The following is a 16,407-nucleotide window of genomic DNA, read 5'->3' as shown; positions in this document are numbered from 1 at the left end:
GGCAGACAGAAGTTAAGGGACTTGCCCAGCGTCACCCAGCTAGTAAGTGTCTGAGGCTGGACTGGAACTCGCCTTTCTGACTCCAGGGTCTGCGCTTTGCGCACCGTGGCGCCCCCTAGTGGCCTCTCTGCCTACTACATCACGCTGCCTCTGTTCCATTAACCGGGTCAAACTCTTTTGGAAGGGAGCGGGGAGAGAGATCTGGAAAGGCTTCTTATAGGAAGTGCTGCTTGTATCCAGCTCCGCAGGGATGGCCAGGGATGGAGGTGAAGACAGAGAGGTCCTAGGGGTAAAAGGGAGGTCGAAACCTGCTCACCCCACCTGAGCCTTGATCTGTTAGCTGGATAACACAGCACATTGGGGTACAGGGTGTGTTCAGGGAGGATCGGCACCTCTGGCGTCCACCTGCGGCTCCAAGAAGCTGCGGCATGGGCAGTGGCCACGCCCTGGGGAACCACTTCTGTGGACGGGACAAACCAGGTGGAGGGTAACCAGGGGTTCTCAAGCCCATTGATGGGTTAGGGGGGTCCACCCCAAGCACGGGAGGACTTCCTCTGGGGGAATGGGCCGATGAGGACAGTTTGTTCCAACACCACGAAGGCGGGTGAAGCAGGCGATGCGGGGCGCTTAGAGCTTGGTTAGACACCCAAGATGCCAAGGTCATCACCGCGGCCCAAGCCATGCCAGCCACCCTGACTCTGTTCTGCCACCGGCTATGAGGGCTCTGGAGGAGACAGAGAGGCCACAACTTTGGCCGCTCGGCCTCGCTCAGATCCAGCTCACGCAGGGATCGGAGGACAGTACCCACACCGCTTGTGCCTCCAAGTCCTTGGCGATGGGCACACGATGAGGCAGCAGGTGCGGATGTGCGGAGCCCGACTGCCGCCCTGCGGCAGGCAGCCCAGGCCGGTGAGCTTGGCAGCCCCGGGTGAAGGATTGCACTGCTCACCTCCCGGTGTCAGGAAGGGGCCAGGAAAGGTGCCCTAATGTGCCCGCTCACCCAGTCCTGGCATGGCTGCCGGCAGGCGGGCGCCCCGCTAAGCAGTGGGAGCACAGAAGAGGCACGAAAGCATCCACAAGACAACGCCGCTGGCCATGGCACACGGAACGTGGGCACGCTGATGGGCAACACAGAATCCAGGAGATGAGGGGAACCAGGCTGGCAGACGAAGACCAGCTCCAAGCGCCCCATCACCCCGAGCCCCCGGGCTGAACGCAGGATGTAGAGGGGACAAACTGGAGAAAGGAGGGGGACTGAAGGAGGCCATGGAAGCCGGCACGCAGAGGAGAGCCAGGAGGGCATTTCAGGTGGGGGGCACAGTCAGGGTAAATGCCTGGAGTCCGGAGATGCAAGGACAAGGAGATGCGTTACAGGGAACCCTGCCCCCACCCCCACAGCGACCTTGCTGTGATTGAGCTCTGGCTTTGTTATCTGGAGAAGCCCCAGGACCATGTATAAGTTATAAAGACCCTGCCCCCATACAGGATGTGTCCTGCCCCTCCCCCTGCCTGAGCTTTCCAAAACAAGTGGAAAGAGGGAGAGAAAGTGGAGGGGGGGCGGGGCAGAGACTGAGGGCACGTGAGAGCTCCGCCTGCTTGCCTGGCAGGCACGTGCTCCCAGAGCCAAGAGCACGTACACATCTGGGCTGACTGGGGCCTGAGAGCCTGAGGGAGCTCGTGCTGGCTGGCCCATCAGGCACGCGCTCCCGGGTCAAGGGCACGTGCTGATCAGGGCTGCCTGGGGTCTGTGGGCGCGCGCTGGCTGCTGCGCAGGCGCAGAGACTCTGGGAGGAATGCCCCCAGAGCCAAGGGCACGTGCACATCCCGGCTGCCTGGGGCCTGAGCGCGTGAGGCGGCTCGCGCTGGCTGCTGCGCGGGCGCATAGGCGCCCGGAGGCACGCCCCCAGAGCCAAGGGCACGTGCAGATCCGGGCTGCCTGGGATCTGTGGGCGCGCTCTGGCTGCTGCGCAGGCGCAGAGGCGCCGGGAGGCATGCCCCAAGAGCCAAAGGCACGTGCACATCAGGGCTGCCTGGGGCCTGAGCGCGTGAGGCAGCGCGCGCTTGGTTGCTGCGCAGGCGCACAGGCGCTCCCGGGGCAAGGGCACGTGCAGATCCGGGAAGCCTGGGGACTGCGGGCGCGCGCTGGCTGCTGCGCAGGCGCAGAGGCGCCCGGAGGCACGCGGCGCTGCCTCTCTCCCTCTCTCTGCTGCTCCCGCCTTCCTTGAAGGGCTCGCGCTCGCTCGAGGGCGTGACGGCTGCAGGAGCTGCGGAGCATGGAAGCCTTGCCCGGCTCCCCCTCCGGGCCCCCCCAGGCCAAGCGCCCCCGGCTTGGGGAGGACGCCCCTCATGCACCTCTGTCCAGGGCCCAAGCTCCTGAGGGGGGGGCCGCGAGCACGCAGCTGCCCCGCCCCCACGGGGCCCTCCCCGCCCTCTCGCTGGGCCCCCTCCTCTTTCTGGCCCCCCTGCTGGGAGGCCCCATGCCCCGAGGTAAGGAGGGGGTGGTGGGGGGCAGCGCGTTCCGAGGCGCGCCCCCTAAGAGAAGGCCAGCCCCCAGTGCAGCCTGTGCTGAGGAGAGCCCCTCCTCCAAGATCCCCCGTGGCCAGCTCAGGGCGCTGAGCATCCGGGGCACAGGGGGGGCTCCCGGGGCCCCCCAAGTCATCCGCGTGGGCGAGAGAAGTGAAAGCCTGCCTCCCCCTCCGCTAGAAAGGAGCCTTTGGAGCTCGGGCCACATTTGGGCCACGAGGCCCGCGAACACGTGTGGAGAAAACGCGCCCGCGTCCACCCTGGCCTTCCTGCGAGCCGGCCGCGCTGCTACCCCCCTGGGCGCCCCCGGATCCCGCCTGGGAGCACGCGCCGCCGCTGCGCCTTCTGGAATCTTCCTTTGGTTTGCAGTGGTTCCGGCGGGTCAGAAAGCCCGAAGCGGGTCGGCCTGGTTCGGCGGGGGGGACGTCGTGCTCCCTATGAGGCGGTCTGCCCCCCAGCATCGAATGTCCGGGAGCCTGGGCCTGCGCAGCCGGGTCGGCGGGGCCCCCGCCGCACCTCCAGGCCCGGCTCCCGCACTCGGCGGGGCCCCCGCCAGGCCCGCCGGACCCCCAGGCCCGGCTCCCGTGTTCCTGGCAGAGATCGCCGAGGAGTCCGTGACGTGGGCCCGGCGCCCTCGGCTGCTTCTCCCCCTGGTCGTGGCCTTGGGGAGCCCGCGGGGAGCAGCTGGGGCGCCCCCCGAGCACCCGCGCCACGTGCGGAGCCTCGAGGCTGAGGCCTGCCTCCCGAGCGCGCTCTTGGTCTTGACGCAACAAGCGTCTTCCCGGCCTCGGCCGCTGACCGCGAGCGCCGCGTGTCTGGAGGGAGGGCGCCTCCTGCTCACGGCGTTCGCGGCGGACCCTCGGGCCGGCGCAGGTTCCGAATGTTTGCTGTATCCGAACGACGTTCCAGGGCGGAAATTCAGAAAAACTGACGACGGCTGGAGTTTTGTGAAGGCACAGAACGGACCCGAGCCGATGGTGCCGAAGACAAGCAGGTGTGATACCGCCCCGGGAAAGCGTTTGCTTCTCGCAGCGTTTAAAGCCTCCAGCCCTGCTGTTCACCTAAGTACGGGGTGTGAACACCACGAGGTCCGAGAACGGAGGGGTCATAAAGCAGGCGGCTGCGCCTCTGAAGTCACCGAAGCTTGCCGCGGTCCAGCTACCGAGAACGTGAGGAGAGAGTTCGAGAAATATCGCAGTCATTCCTTCCATGTTATCCCCAGAGACACACTTTTTGCTGTTTTGGATACATTTGAAAAAGTTCCCCTCGTAAGTAACTTTGGTGACGTTTGCAGCATCGCTTTGTCCAAGAGAGCTTACAGTAATAACGCAAGTTCTGGAAAAGCCCGCAACCTGGAAGCTCTTGGGGCTCTTAATGGGGACATTCCTCAGTTTACGCACCGCAGCCAAATAAATGCACCTGAGCGTGTCCACCAAGCAAATGCTAACAGCCAAGAGACAGTGACTGAGAAGAAACAAATGTTTGCTATCAGTAGTTTTGATTTCAAAGACGACTTTAATTGTTTCTTGGAGACTGAGCACCGGGTGAAAGACTGTGACACCATTTATATTGGACCAAATACAACGACTGAAACTCAGGAAGAATTTGTTGGGAATTTCCTATGTGAAGGGAAAGAAAAAATCCAGATCTTGATTCAGAATGAGAGAAAGCATCCAACAGAAAGTTTTACGGGAACACGTAGTTACCAAATTTCTAATGGGAATGAGATACAGAGAGAACAGAAATACAGCATTACCAACACTAATACCATGGTTTGCCTTCAAAAATCAAACCTATTAATGAAAAGGAAACCAAATTTAGAACATACTAGAGAGATAAACCAAACTGATAGAAATGAGCACCAGACTATTTTGCAAGAAAGTGCTTTAGCATATTCAAAACTTTTTCATCGAAACAACGAATCCACAGAATTTGTTAACTGGAGATTTAAAACTGATTTGGCCGCAAGAAATAATGAGTGTCCTCCAGACTTACGAGCTGAGTGTTTATCAACAGAAACTAAGATGATAAATGATCTTGAAATGAAGAGGGAATTTGATATTGTACTGAAAGAACTTTGCATGTTTTGTGAAATTGGAAAGGAAGAGGAAACTTTAGCTAATTCAAGACTTTTTCATCCAAAGAATGTATCCACAGAATTTAACCATGAATTAAAAACTGATTTGATCACAAGAAATAACAAGTGTTCTCCAGACATAACAGCTGAGTGTTTATCAACAGAAACTAAGACAATGAGTGATTTTGAAATGAAGAGTGAATTTGATATTGTCCTGAAAGAACTTTGCATGTTTCATGAAATTGGTAAGGAAGAAGAAATTTCGTGCATTGGAGAAACAAGTAATAATGAAGGGAAAAAAGACTTTGATAAGGATAATTCTATGGAGGAGGTACACCAGGAGATAAAAGACACGACAGTTTTCTCGTTGGAAAAAATATGCCCACCTTCTTTACCCAGTAACACAATCAAAAGTGTGAATATGCCAAAGACAGTCCAAAGTTCATATAAGTGGAAAAAGATACATATGGATCCAGAGAAGGAAATACCTCATGACTATTGTTCTTCAAGCTCACCAGATGCTGAATTACTCCATTCACCTTCTGGAGACGGTAAGAAAATAGACCTGTTTAATTTTTCTTTTTCATGGTTGTTGTTGTTCAGTCATTTCAGTTATGTTTAACTCTTCCTGAGCCATTTTGGAGTTTTCTTGGTAAAGACACTGGAGTGCTTGGCTGTTTCCTTCTCTAGCTGAGGATAAGGAAAGAGAGACAAACAGGGTGAAGGGACTTACGAAAGATTAGTGTTGGGATAAGTGTCTGAGGCCAGATTTGAACTCAGGAAGATGAGTCTTCCTGACTCCAGGCCTGGCACTCTATATATTATTCCTTTGTAAGGTAAATGTGTAACCTTATCAAAAGAGTGAACATACCTCTGTAGTATAAAAGGGTTATAGTGGAAAATTCTTATAAAATCCTGGGGCTTGAAAGGCATTAGAGATGATGATGATAACGAGTATTTTTTAAGCATCTACTACGTGCCAGCTATGGGGCAGCTAGACCTGGAGTCAGGAGGATCTGAGTTCAAATCCAGCCTGTGTGACCCTGGGCAAATCACTTAACCCTTGTTTGCCTCCGTTTCTTGTTGGTAAAGTGAGAACACACTGAAGAAAGCAATGGCAAACCATTCTAGTATTTTTTTCAAGAGAACCCCATGGACAAGTCCATGGAATAATGAAGAGAGTTGGACTGAACAACAACAGTGTTCCAGACCCAGTGTTAAACACTTTCCAAGTGTTATCTCATTGCATCCTCACAGTAACTCTGGGACGCAGGCACCATTCTCATTCCCATTTTATAATTGAGGAAATTGAGACAGATGGAGGTGCTGTGACTTGCCCATGGTCACACAGCTAGTAAGTGTCTGGGACTGGAATGCACATCTTTCTGACATGAGTGCTCTATCCCCAGTGTCACCAGTTGGCTCAAGACCATCTTATAGGTGAAGAATCAGGTCTACATTTCATTTAGTCATCTGATGGCCATTGACTTGGTTCCCAGGTCTTTGCAACAAATATCTTGGTGTATATGAAATCCTTCTCTCTGTTTCTTAACTCCCGGGGATGTATGAGATGAATTGTTTATCATTTTGTCTTTGCAGCCCCAGAGCCTTGAATACGGCCTTACTTCTGAGTGCTTAATAAATGTTTATTAAATTGCATTGAATTTTGGCAGTCCATATGTGATATTTTTAAAATAAGAGTCTTTAGACTCAGAGTCATCTTTGATTCCTTTTTGTCCTTCAGCACTGATATCTGATCACTTGTCTACTTCCTCTCAATTCTTCCCCTTCAACAGAGCTTTTTCACCTTGTTTTTGGGGTCATGGACCCTTTTGGCAGTATGGTGGTGAAGTCTATGGACCCATTTGAAGAGTCATATTTTTAATTATATAAAGTAAGATATATATGCTTTGTAATAAACAATTGAATTATTTTGAAGCATACTTGTCTGCTATCTATATACCTGTCTGTCTGTTTGCCCTCCCATCTGCCTGCCTGTCTGTCTGTCTGCTCATCCGTCCATCCATCCATCCATCCATCCATCCATCCATCCATCCATCCATCCATCCACCCACCCACCCATCCTTCCATTCATCCATCCATCCATCTGTTATCTGTCTACCTATTTATCAAGTGTGTGGATCCCAGATTAAGAACCCCAGTTCTACAACATCTCTCAGATTTATTCAGATCATTATCACGCAGACTACTGGAATAGTCAACTCTAGTGACATGTCTCCCTCACAAATCATCTTTTTTGTAGTATACCCATCACAGTGACTCCAGATACAGGTCTTAGGAGGCTTATGATGACACATGAGGCTTATTAAAAGTCACTCTGAGGATGTGATTCCTCTGAATCAGAGCCTTGGGTGATTCTCCATTGCCTACCAGAGGCAAAATGACCAAAACCTTTAATCTGATTTATTTGTTCTGAACTTGTGATTTCGCTGCTGTGGGGACCTTCCAGAATCATCTCTCAGTGCGGATCAGTAGGTGCTGCTTGGGGAGCCCTGAGAGAGTTAAGGGGCTTGCCCAGGGCTAGAATGTGTCAAGGCTTCCTGACTGAGAGGCTGACTGTCTGTCTGCTTCTTGCTTGTCTGCCCCCTCCTCCATCATTCTCCTGAACATCATCAGCGTCATCATCCTAAACATTTGTTTGGTGCTTTAGAATTTTCAGAGCCCTCTATGTGTGTGGCCTCTCTAGGTAGCTTCGTTCCTTGCTGTATCTCACGCTGCTTCCTTCCATAAATCACATTTCAGCCCCCCTGGATTATGCGCTGTGCTATTCTCTGTTCAGGGATTAACTGGGAGGCAGCGTCTGCTGGACCTGAATAAACAGCATCATCCCAGACCTCTCTGAGGTGGGTCTTGCTGTGGCTGAATTACAGACATTTCACTTGCTATTTGGCAGCCTCTTCAGGAGAGTGAGGGCATATTGATACTCACAGTAAGGGAGATTCTTGCGGACTCCACATGCCTTCAGTGAGGGACCCTACACACCCTGAATTCCACCTGGCTCTCTCTCCTCTGTTACCCTGCACACATTGTACACTGCTTTCACTACACGGTGCAGGCTGAATTTATGTGTGTGTTCGTCCTTTGTTGCTGAAGAAGTCTGTGCCATCAGAGAAATAATGACATGACTTGCACTGGACTTTGTTTTGAGTGAGGGAGGGCTGTGCAGGTCACTAGCCTCACTTCTCCCCAAGAGCCATCTGAATCCAGTGACCCGATATTCATCAGGATGACTGGAGGTAACCCAGGATGAGGCAATTGGGGTTAAGTGACTTTTCCAAGGTCACACACCTAGTGAGTGTCAAGTGTCTGAGGTGAGATATGAACTTAGGTTCTCCTGACTCATGCATTGGTGCTCTATCCACTGCACCACCTAGCTGCCCTCAAGCTGAATTTATAAATTTTAACTGAAGAGGCCTGACTTGTTCTTGCTTAAATGGGCTTGGCAGAAAGCAATGTCATAGAAGGGAGATTGGTGGTCTTACTCCTTTAGGTGATTGGCCACAGCTGTTCCCTTTCTATCCCTACAGGGAGTTGAGTTCTGTCCCTGCTATGTTAGCACCATTAGGACTGCCTTGCGTTCTTCCCACATCCTTACCTAAGATGGTAGGGATTGAAAACAGGGGAACCGTGTGCAGGTCTCTTGATATCTCTAATTCTCGTTCTAAAATGATGGTTTTGACCAAATAATTGCTTAGAATTTTTCCAGACCAAACCCCATAATCTTTAAATACTTGGAAGTAAATTCAACAAATATGAAATGCCAACTCTGTGTGCTGTGCTTTATTAGCTATTGTAGCCTGTCCTGGTAATTGGTCAGTTAATCAATGCATTGTCCAATTATTCAAAATGGTTGTGACCTTTTGTGTGTGTAGATTCAGCCTTTATGTGTATGTAATCACTTTGAACAAGACTTAGGTGTGTTGTTTTAAAAGTGAATATCATCAGCACACCGTAGTATTTTTGATTAAATTGCAGGCATTACTGTTCGTTCAGCAAGCATTTCTTAATATGCCTACTCTGGGTCAGGTGTTGTACCAGGTGCCTGGGATACGCAGATAAAGCAAAACACCAAAGGAAAAACCTTACCCTGGAGAAGCTTATATTCTATATGTATCAGATAAACCAATACAAAAATAAATGCAAAGTTAACTTTTGATGGAGAGGGCCTAGCAGTGGGGAGCTCAAGTAAGCCTGGAATGGTCTGCTGGAGCCGGAGCGTGAAGGGCTTCACATGACAAACGGGAATTTGTGTTTGATTCTAGAGGCAAGAGGAAGTACAGGAACTTTCTCCCTCCATGCTAGGGTGTTAGATTGGGACTTGGGCAGCTGTGTGAAGGATGCATTAGAGGGGTGGGGGGAGTCAATTAGGATGTGATTGCACGGTCTAAGCAAGAGATGAGAAGTGCCCATGGTGATTTTTAGTGCAGACAAGGGAAAAGAAGTGAGCTAAGGAGTGAGACTTGACAAGACTTGGGAGTCATTGGATATAACAGGTGAGGGACATGATGGCTCTGAGGCTGTGAATCTGTGTGCCTAGGACAGGGGTGCCTAGGCTAGTGACAAGAATGGTGATGCTAGGAAAAATGGGGAGATTGGAGGGAAGGAGGATGAATCTTCATGTGGACTTGGGTAGGCTGAGATGCCTGGGGGAGACCCAGTAGGAAATGTTCAGAAGGTAGGTGGTGATGTACATTCCTGGGTGCTAGAAGAGAGCTAAAATGGATTAAATTTATAATAAAATAGAAAAAACCCTTGAGAAGAGTTTAAGTATCAGCCGGTCACATCTCCCTCCCTCCCCCCTTATGACCAATGATGCTTTCTTCACAGAAAAAAAAAATTTCATAAATTTAAGCCTGTAATTTTTTTCTCAGATGTCTGTAGTAATGCCATAGTTTCCCTAAGATGCCCCCTAAATTCTTTTCCTAATCCAAATATTTAGTTTAATATTTTTATCTAGGAATTTTGACCTTTTCATTTTTCTTTGTAGATCCTAATAATTAGCTTTTATATTGTTTTAAAGTTTGCAAAATGATTTACAGATGCCATCTCATTTCATCTCCACAACAGCCTTGGAAGGTAGATGCTATTATTATCCCTGATTTACAGATGAGGAAACTGAGGCAGACAGGTTAAGTTATTTGTCTGGAGTCACATATCTACATTAAGTGTCTGAAGCTGAATTTGTACTCAGGTCTTATGACTTCAAATTTGGCACTTTATGCACTGTGTCTCCTCTCTGCCTCACTGGTCCTTTTGTCTCTTTTGCTTTCAATTTCATGTACGAATACTTTAAAAATGCATTTAAGGCCTAGTTAAGGTCTCAAGACTCTCATCTCTGTTGCCTCAGTTGTGCCTTTAAAACCCAAGTACCCATCCATAAACTAATGCTCTTCTTATGATATTATATCACCTTCACATGGTCCCTATGTTTCCTTCCCTGAGGGAAGGGACAGAGATGTTTTTCATCTCTGAAGTCCCAGCGCTTAGCACATCATAGGTGCTTAGTAAGTGTTTGTTTAATTGAAGTTCTTTCCAACTTTAATATTCATTCTGTTAAGGGCTTGCAATTTGAAATTGGTATTTAAATATCCATATTCCAAAATCGTCATTTTAGAAGTGTTAAATTGTTTTTGCTCTGATTAGTTTGATTTGTGCCTTCATAGAGAATGACTGATAAATTGAAATACAATTGAGATGGAGTGTTAGTCATGAGGGAAAGAGCTTCCTATTTCGAATAAATGGTAGCTCTTCTACAGTAATGAAAGGCTCCCATTCATTCTTCTAGGACTATTGTCTTAGTCAGCCCTTGGCACAGTGCTTGGCACCTAGTAAGCATGCACTGAATGTTGACTGATTGCTTGTTGAAAAGGGGCAGAAACTTGAGACATTTGGGCTTTCAAGGCAATCTAATGAGCATTTCTTGAATACCTACTGTGTGCCAGGTCCTGTGCTGGGGCCTGGGAATGACAATAACTTCTCTGGCAGGTTAATTATGGGTGCTAAGTGGGTTTCTCCTTCATTTTTTACTTATAAAAATTTACAGAAAGTCTATTACAGTGGGTACTCCCTTGCTTCAGGTAAAATGGACCTTTTTTAGCATAATGGGTGTGGGAATGGTCACACCTGAACTAAGCAGGTAATGTACAGATGTATATGGGCTCCTGCAGGGGGAGGGGACAGGCATATTTCTCTGGTTGAGAGTCCCTTAGGACGTTTTCTAATTGCACCATTGCTCTTCTGAATCTCTTTAGACCTTCTTATTGGTGAATAAAATGGACTCTGAGCAAACAGTCTCTTTTGAGGGACCAGGAAGTCTTCTAGGTCATTGCATGGGCTGGGAGATTTTCACATCTCCTGTTATGTATTTTGCATCAGAAGCATGGTCAATATTTGTGTAAAAGTGAGATGCTCTGGGAAAATACATTCACTTTTAAAAGGCTTTGAGAAAACCATGATAGAAGCCATATCTTCCATGACTATTGATGCATTATTAGAGTAGGTAGCAGAATCACTTGATCCTAAAGTTAGTATACAGTAACAAACTATCTGATTTCTAAAGCAACTTGAGGCATTTGCCTAGGCCTGTTTATGCCAGGAGCCAAAGCAGAGGAAGATTTCTGACAAACTCATTGGCTCATATTATCATTCAAGCTCATATTCAAATGAGTACTTTACCATATTATTTGTCTTTATTTGCAGATTTTGAAAAAGCTTTTTGTCAGAATCCTGATTTATTCTCTGATGCATTTATGGAAGGAAAAATTCACAGTTTATTGAAAGGAGGTAAGATGATCTTATTTTCTAGGACACTTTTATTATGGTTATTGAAGTTTTTTATTTTTTAAATATAAATAAAAAATGGATTTTTGCTTAACATTATAGAAAAGGAACATGAAGTTTCAGTACATTGTTAACTTTTATAAGTTCATTAACTGGAATTCATATGTGTTTAAAATGATCAAAAACTTGAAGTGCCATTTAGAATCTCGTTTGAAAAATACACTGGGGTTGTTATTCTCAATGCAAAAGCATATTCCAATATTGAGGTTGATTTATTTCCACAATTCTCTGGTAGAATAGCTCTTACATGGAAGAACATTTCTAATGGGCACATCAATAACTCTCCACAAAAGGTTTGGGCCAGGAAATTATTTTAAAATTGGAAGTTTAAAATGGAATTTTTCTGGATTGCATTTTCAGTGGAATGATCATTCCCAATTAAGTTTATTACCAAAGGACTCTGCAAACTGAATTTTTGATTGTTACTCATGTGGTAATTTCATTTTATATAATTCGAGTTTACATTTGAACTTAGTGTCACTCTGGCCATCCAGATTTTGCTGTTTGATTATGTGACCTTAAGCAAGGTTACTATAGGATGAAGGAATTATACCCTTATTGCTCTAATCTCATGATCCCACCATAATATTTGTAGCTACAGTAGATGATCCTTTTATTTTTATTTACAATACACAAAGAAGAATATGTTATTCAAAAAGAAACTCCCATCAGGGAAACAAGTATAAGTTATACCAGTATCACCATCTTTTCTAATATTGCTCAGCTCTGTTATGTTTTGGCAAAATTGTAAAGAGCAAAATGTCTCACTACACCTTCCTAACACCAGACCTAGGCACCCTCGTGGGTTCCCTTGCCCAACTCCTCATGGGGACTGTCAGGCATTTTAGTATTTGTCTGTTCTAATTCTCATCCTCATCACGGTCAAGTGTTTTTAACCTTTAACAGTGACCACAAAGTAATCTCCAAACCAATAGATCCTAAGAATGAAGGCTGGAGGACACTTCCATGCCTCTCCCTCCCTTTGTATAACAGGAACTTTCTGTGGACAGTGTTCCTTCTTTTGTGGTTTAATTCTAAAGAGGACCATCTCAGGCCAGTTTAGAGAGGGAACGTGGCTTGTGGGAGCCAGGTGGGAAAGATGTTTGGGAACAGATAAGGTGTGTCCAGGCCTACAGGGACTGCACTGCACCTTTGAGTTGGCCTGGCTGTCTTCTCAGTCCCGTTCAATTGGGACTACTTTCATTGCCTTGGCTTGTTATCTTGTCATGTGTTTGTGTTATCCCTGGCTGCCTACACACTGGATCAGCTGATGAGATGAATAATTACCCTAAAGTCACACTTTAACCTATGTTAGGTTTTATTATGAGTTCAAAGGGAGACTCTGACCTTGCAGTCCATCTCCCTATCTCCTGTCATCCCTCAAGCTCCTTCTGTTGCCTTCTCCTCCTTCTCTCCTGCTTCACACGAAGGAATGAGCTTACTTTTGGCCAAGACCAATTCCGTTACCTGCAGGACAGATCCCATTCCATCCTGTCTCCTCCAGTAGATTGCTCCCTTTATCATCCCTACTCTATCACCTAATTTTAAATGCTCCTTGTCTACTGGCCCCTTCCTTCCTGCCTACAAACAGGCTCATGTCTCTCCTGAAAAGCCTTCATTCGAGCCTTTCATCCTTGCTATCATCTTATATCTCTTCTGCCCTTTGTGACTAAATGCCTGGAAAGGACCGGGTCTACAACTAAGACCTCCATTTCTCTCCTCTCATTCTCCTTTTAACCCTTTACTTGGCTTCCTACCTCATCATTCCCCTGAAACTGCTCTCTCCAGTTATCAGTGATCTTTTAGTTGCTAAAACCAGTGGTCTTTTCTCAGTTGTCGCACTCCTTGACCTCTCTGTAGCCTTGGAGCCTGGTGGTCACCCTCCTTCTGGATACTCTCTTCTCTAGGTTTTTGGGATTCCTCACCTGGTTCTCCTCCTACCTCTCTGACTGCTCCTTCTCTTTCTCCTTTGCTGGATCCTTATCCAGGTCATACCCTGTAAGGTAGGTGTCCTTCAAGGCTATGTCCTGGGCCCTCTTTTCTCTCTCTATACTATTTCACTTGGTGAAGTCAACCTATCAGCTGTCATGAATTGAATTACCATCTCTTTGCTGACAATTCACAATCAACCTATTCTACCCCAACCACTCCAAAGACCTCCAATCTCACTTCTCTCAGATGTTCAGCAGACATCTGAAAGTTGATATGTCTAAAACTTTCCTCCTAAACCCTTCTCACTCCTTCCTCCCCAGTGTCCTAGGCTCCCAACCTAGGAGTCATCCTGGGCTCCTCACTGTCACTTACCCTCTAGAACCAAACTATTATCAAGGCCTATTGACTTCACTTCTGCAGTGTCTCTCGAAAACATTCCCTTCTTTCCTCTGATACTGTCCCCACCCTGATGCAGACCCTCATCCCTTCAGGCCTGGGCTACTGCAGTAGCTGCTGAGGGGTTAGCCTGCCTCAAGTCTCTTCCCACTGCAGTCTGTCCTCTATTCAGCCACTAAAGTGATTTTCCTAAAGCACAGATCCAACCATGTCACCTCCAGTGGCTCCCTAGTACCTCCAGGATCAAATACAAAATGCTGTTTGGTATTCAAAATCCTTTATAATCTGGACCCTCCTCCATTTCCAGTCTTCTTGCATCTCACTCTCCAACATGAACTCTGACATCGAATGATATTGGCTTCCTGGCTGTTTTGTAGACAAGACACTGTATCTCTTGGCTTTGGATATTTTCTCTGGTTGTCCTGCCATGACTGGAATGCTGATTTCCCTGTCTTCCTTTAAGTCCCAACTTAAGTCTCATGTTTTATAGGAAGCCTTCCTCAATCCATCTGAATTTGCATGCCTTTCTTCTGTTATTTCCTATTGATCCAGGATTTAGCTTGCATGTGTGTTTGTATGTATGTATGTATGTATATATGTATGTATGTGTGTACATATGTATTTTGCATTTGTCTCACTCATTAGGTTGTAGGGTCTTTGAGGGCAGGGACTGTCCAGTGCCTCTTCTTGTATCTCTCACACTTTGCACAGTGCCTGGCATATAGCAGGCACCTAATAAAGATTGATGGATTGATCTGCCTTTCCCTTCTTGGCACTGTCCAGGATATCTATGGCTTTCCTAATGTGATATATAAAACTTAACAGAGCAGTCCAAATGTAACCGGAGTAGGAGGGAGTAGAAGGAAATTATTCAAACCAATAGATGTTTATTAAACATTGACAATATCCAGAGCACTGTGCTATACCCTGGGGATGCAAAGACAACATGAAATGGTCCCTCACAGTGCTAGATACATTAAGTTCACAGAAAAGTGTAGACAGGACAGTCAAGGACGAGGGATCGAAGAGCAGCCACCCCAGGCTTCCCAGTTGTTTCTGTGTGGCCCTTGTACTTGGCACCTTGCCTGGCACATAGTCAGCCCTTAAGCCTGTAAATCCCTGTTGGCTATATTTGTCTTATCCTAAATTAGACTGTAAGCTTCAGCAGGGAAGGGACCAGGCCTTATCTAGAGTTTGTCTTATCTAGAGTTTGCCCTAAAGATGGTAATTGCTTAATAAATGAGAAGTGAATTAGTCTGGGGGGACAGTTAACTTGTTCCCCTTCCATAGTTCCAGGAGAGCTATCCTAACAAGGTGATGTGTCCACTGGAAGCTTTCCATATGGTTGTTGCATTTTGCTCAGGTGGGTAGGTGAGCATAGCCATCTGGTTAAGTACTTTGTGGACAGCTAGGCCTCCATGAAACTCTTTTGTCTTTGTTGGAATAGATCTAGGATAAGATTAAGGAGGAACCCGAGTCAGAAGCATGCCCTCAGGCACCAGGAAAGAAACTTATTTGGCCTGGTGTCATCAGTGATGTCTATAAGGAACACAAGTCAAAAATGGCTAATTCAAATGACAGAAAATACATTTCTTTAACATGGGAGCTCATAGTAATTTGAATAATTGCTTTCCTGTTTGACTTTTTTCTCCTGTATCATTTTAGATAGCAGTTCATCCCATGGAATTGTCAGAGTCTATCCTCTCCAGACATGCCGTGGTCCAATCAGGATTGGTTTGTCAAGAAAGGCAAAGCCCAGACAGCTTCACCCCTATCTGAAGTGAGTTTCTCTCAAGACCATGAAGGAAGAGATCCCAGCACTGGATCTCAGGAGACCAAGAAATGTCTGAGATGTTTATTCACCTTTTGTGTGTAACATAATTTTTACAGTTTTAGGGTTTTGAGATCTATTCTGTTACCAAGTATTTTTAGTAAGATTACCCTTCTCTTTGAACTTTAAAGTTTTACAAAGTACTAAGCTCTACATGGATTTTTTCTTTAATAAGAATAGAATCATTAAACTTTTCTCTAAATTTTGCTGCACGTTTGCTTAGCACATTTTTTCTCTGTGACAATTTATAGATAACTCATTTTAAAACATTGTTGGAATAAGGCACCTGATTTTCTGTTGCTCCCTGAGAGACAGCCCCTCCTCAGATGCTAAGGAACCATATCCCTTTGTTCTCTCTTGTCTGTGTTGGACAGTGAGCTCCCTGAAGGCAGGATTTCCCCTTTGAAGCCACCCTGTCTCATGTTGAGGTAACTAGGAGGCACAGTGGACAGAGCGCTGGGTCTGGAATTGGGAAAACCTGAGTTCCAGGATGGCCTTAGACACTGACTAACTTTGTGACCCTGGGAAAGTCATGTAAATGCTGTCCACCTCAGTCTCCTCAACTATAAAATGGGATAATAAAAATAACTACCTTGTAGGGTTCTCATGAGGACCAGAGGAGATAATATTTGTAGAGTGCTCAGCTCAGTGCCTGGAACACAGTGGGCCCTAGGCAAATGCTCCTTCCCTTTCCTTCCCCCTTGCCATAGCACAGTGCCTTACAGATAACAGTGCATTTTCACATATCTCACATATAGAATCAAAGGCTATTGTTCAGCCACTGCCC

At 46.9% G+C, this 16,407-nt stretch overlaps 1 protein-coding gene across 1 annotated transcript; it reads left to right on the top strand.

The window, feature by feature from the left end:
• The first annotated feature begins 2,219 nt into the window (after window positions 1–2,219).
• Window positions 2,220–15,832, top strand: RAD51AP2 (RAD51 associated protein 2). The gene is made up of 3 exons (XM_072643775.1): window positions 2,220–5,151; window positions 11,321–11,404; window positions 15,455–15,832. The coding sequence occupies exons 1-3, from the start codon at window positions 2,274–2,276 to the stop codon at window positions 15,571–15,573; spliced, it is 3,081 nt and encodes a 1,026-aa protein (XP_072499876.1). The 5' UTR covers window positions 2,220–2,273; the 3' UTR covers window positions 15,574–15,832.
• Window positions 15,833–16,407: the final 575 nt, after the last annotated feature.

The sequence above is a fragment of the Notamacropus eugenii genome, chromosome 1 (assembly GCF_028372415.1).
Source record: "Notamacropus eugenii isolate mMacEug1 chromosome 1, mMacEug1.pri_v2, whole genome shotgun sequence".
Classification (NCBI taxonomy): domain Eukaryota; kingdom Metazoa; phylum Chordata; class Mammalia; order Diprotodontia; family Macropodidae; genus Notamacropus; species Notamacropus eugenii.
Note: the sequence above shows the minus strand (reverse complement) of the source record. Positions and strands in the feature narration are given on the sequence as shown.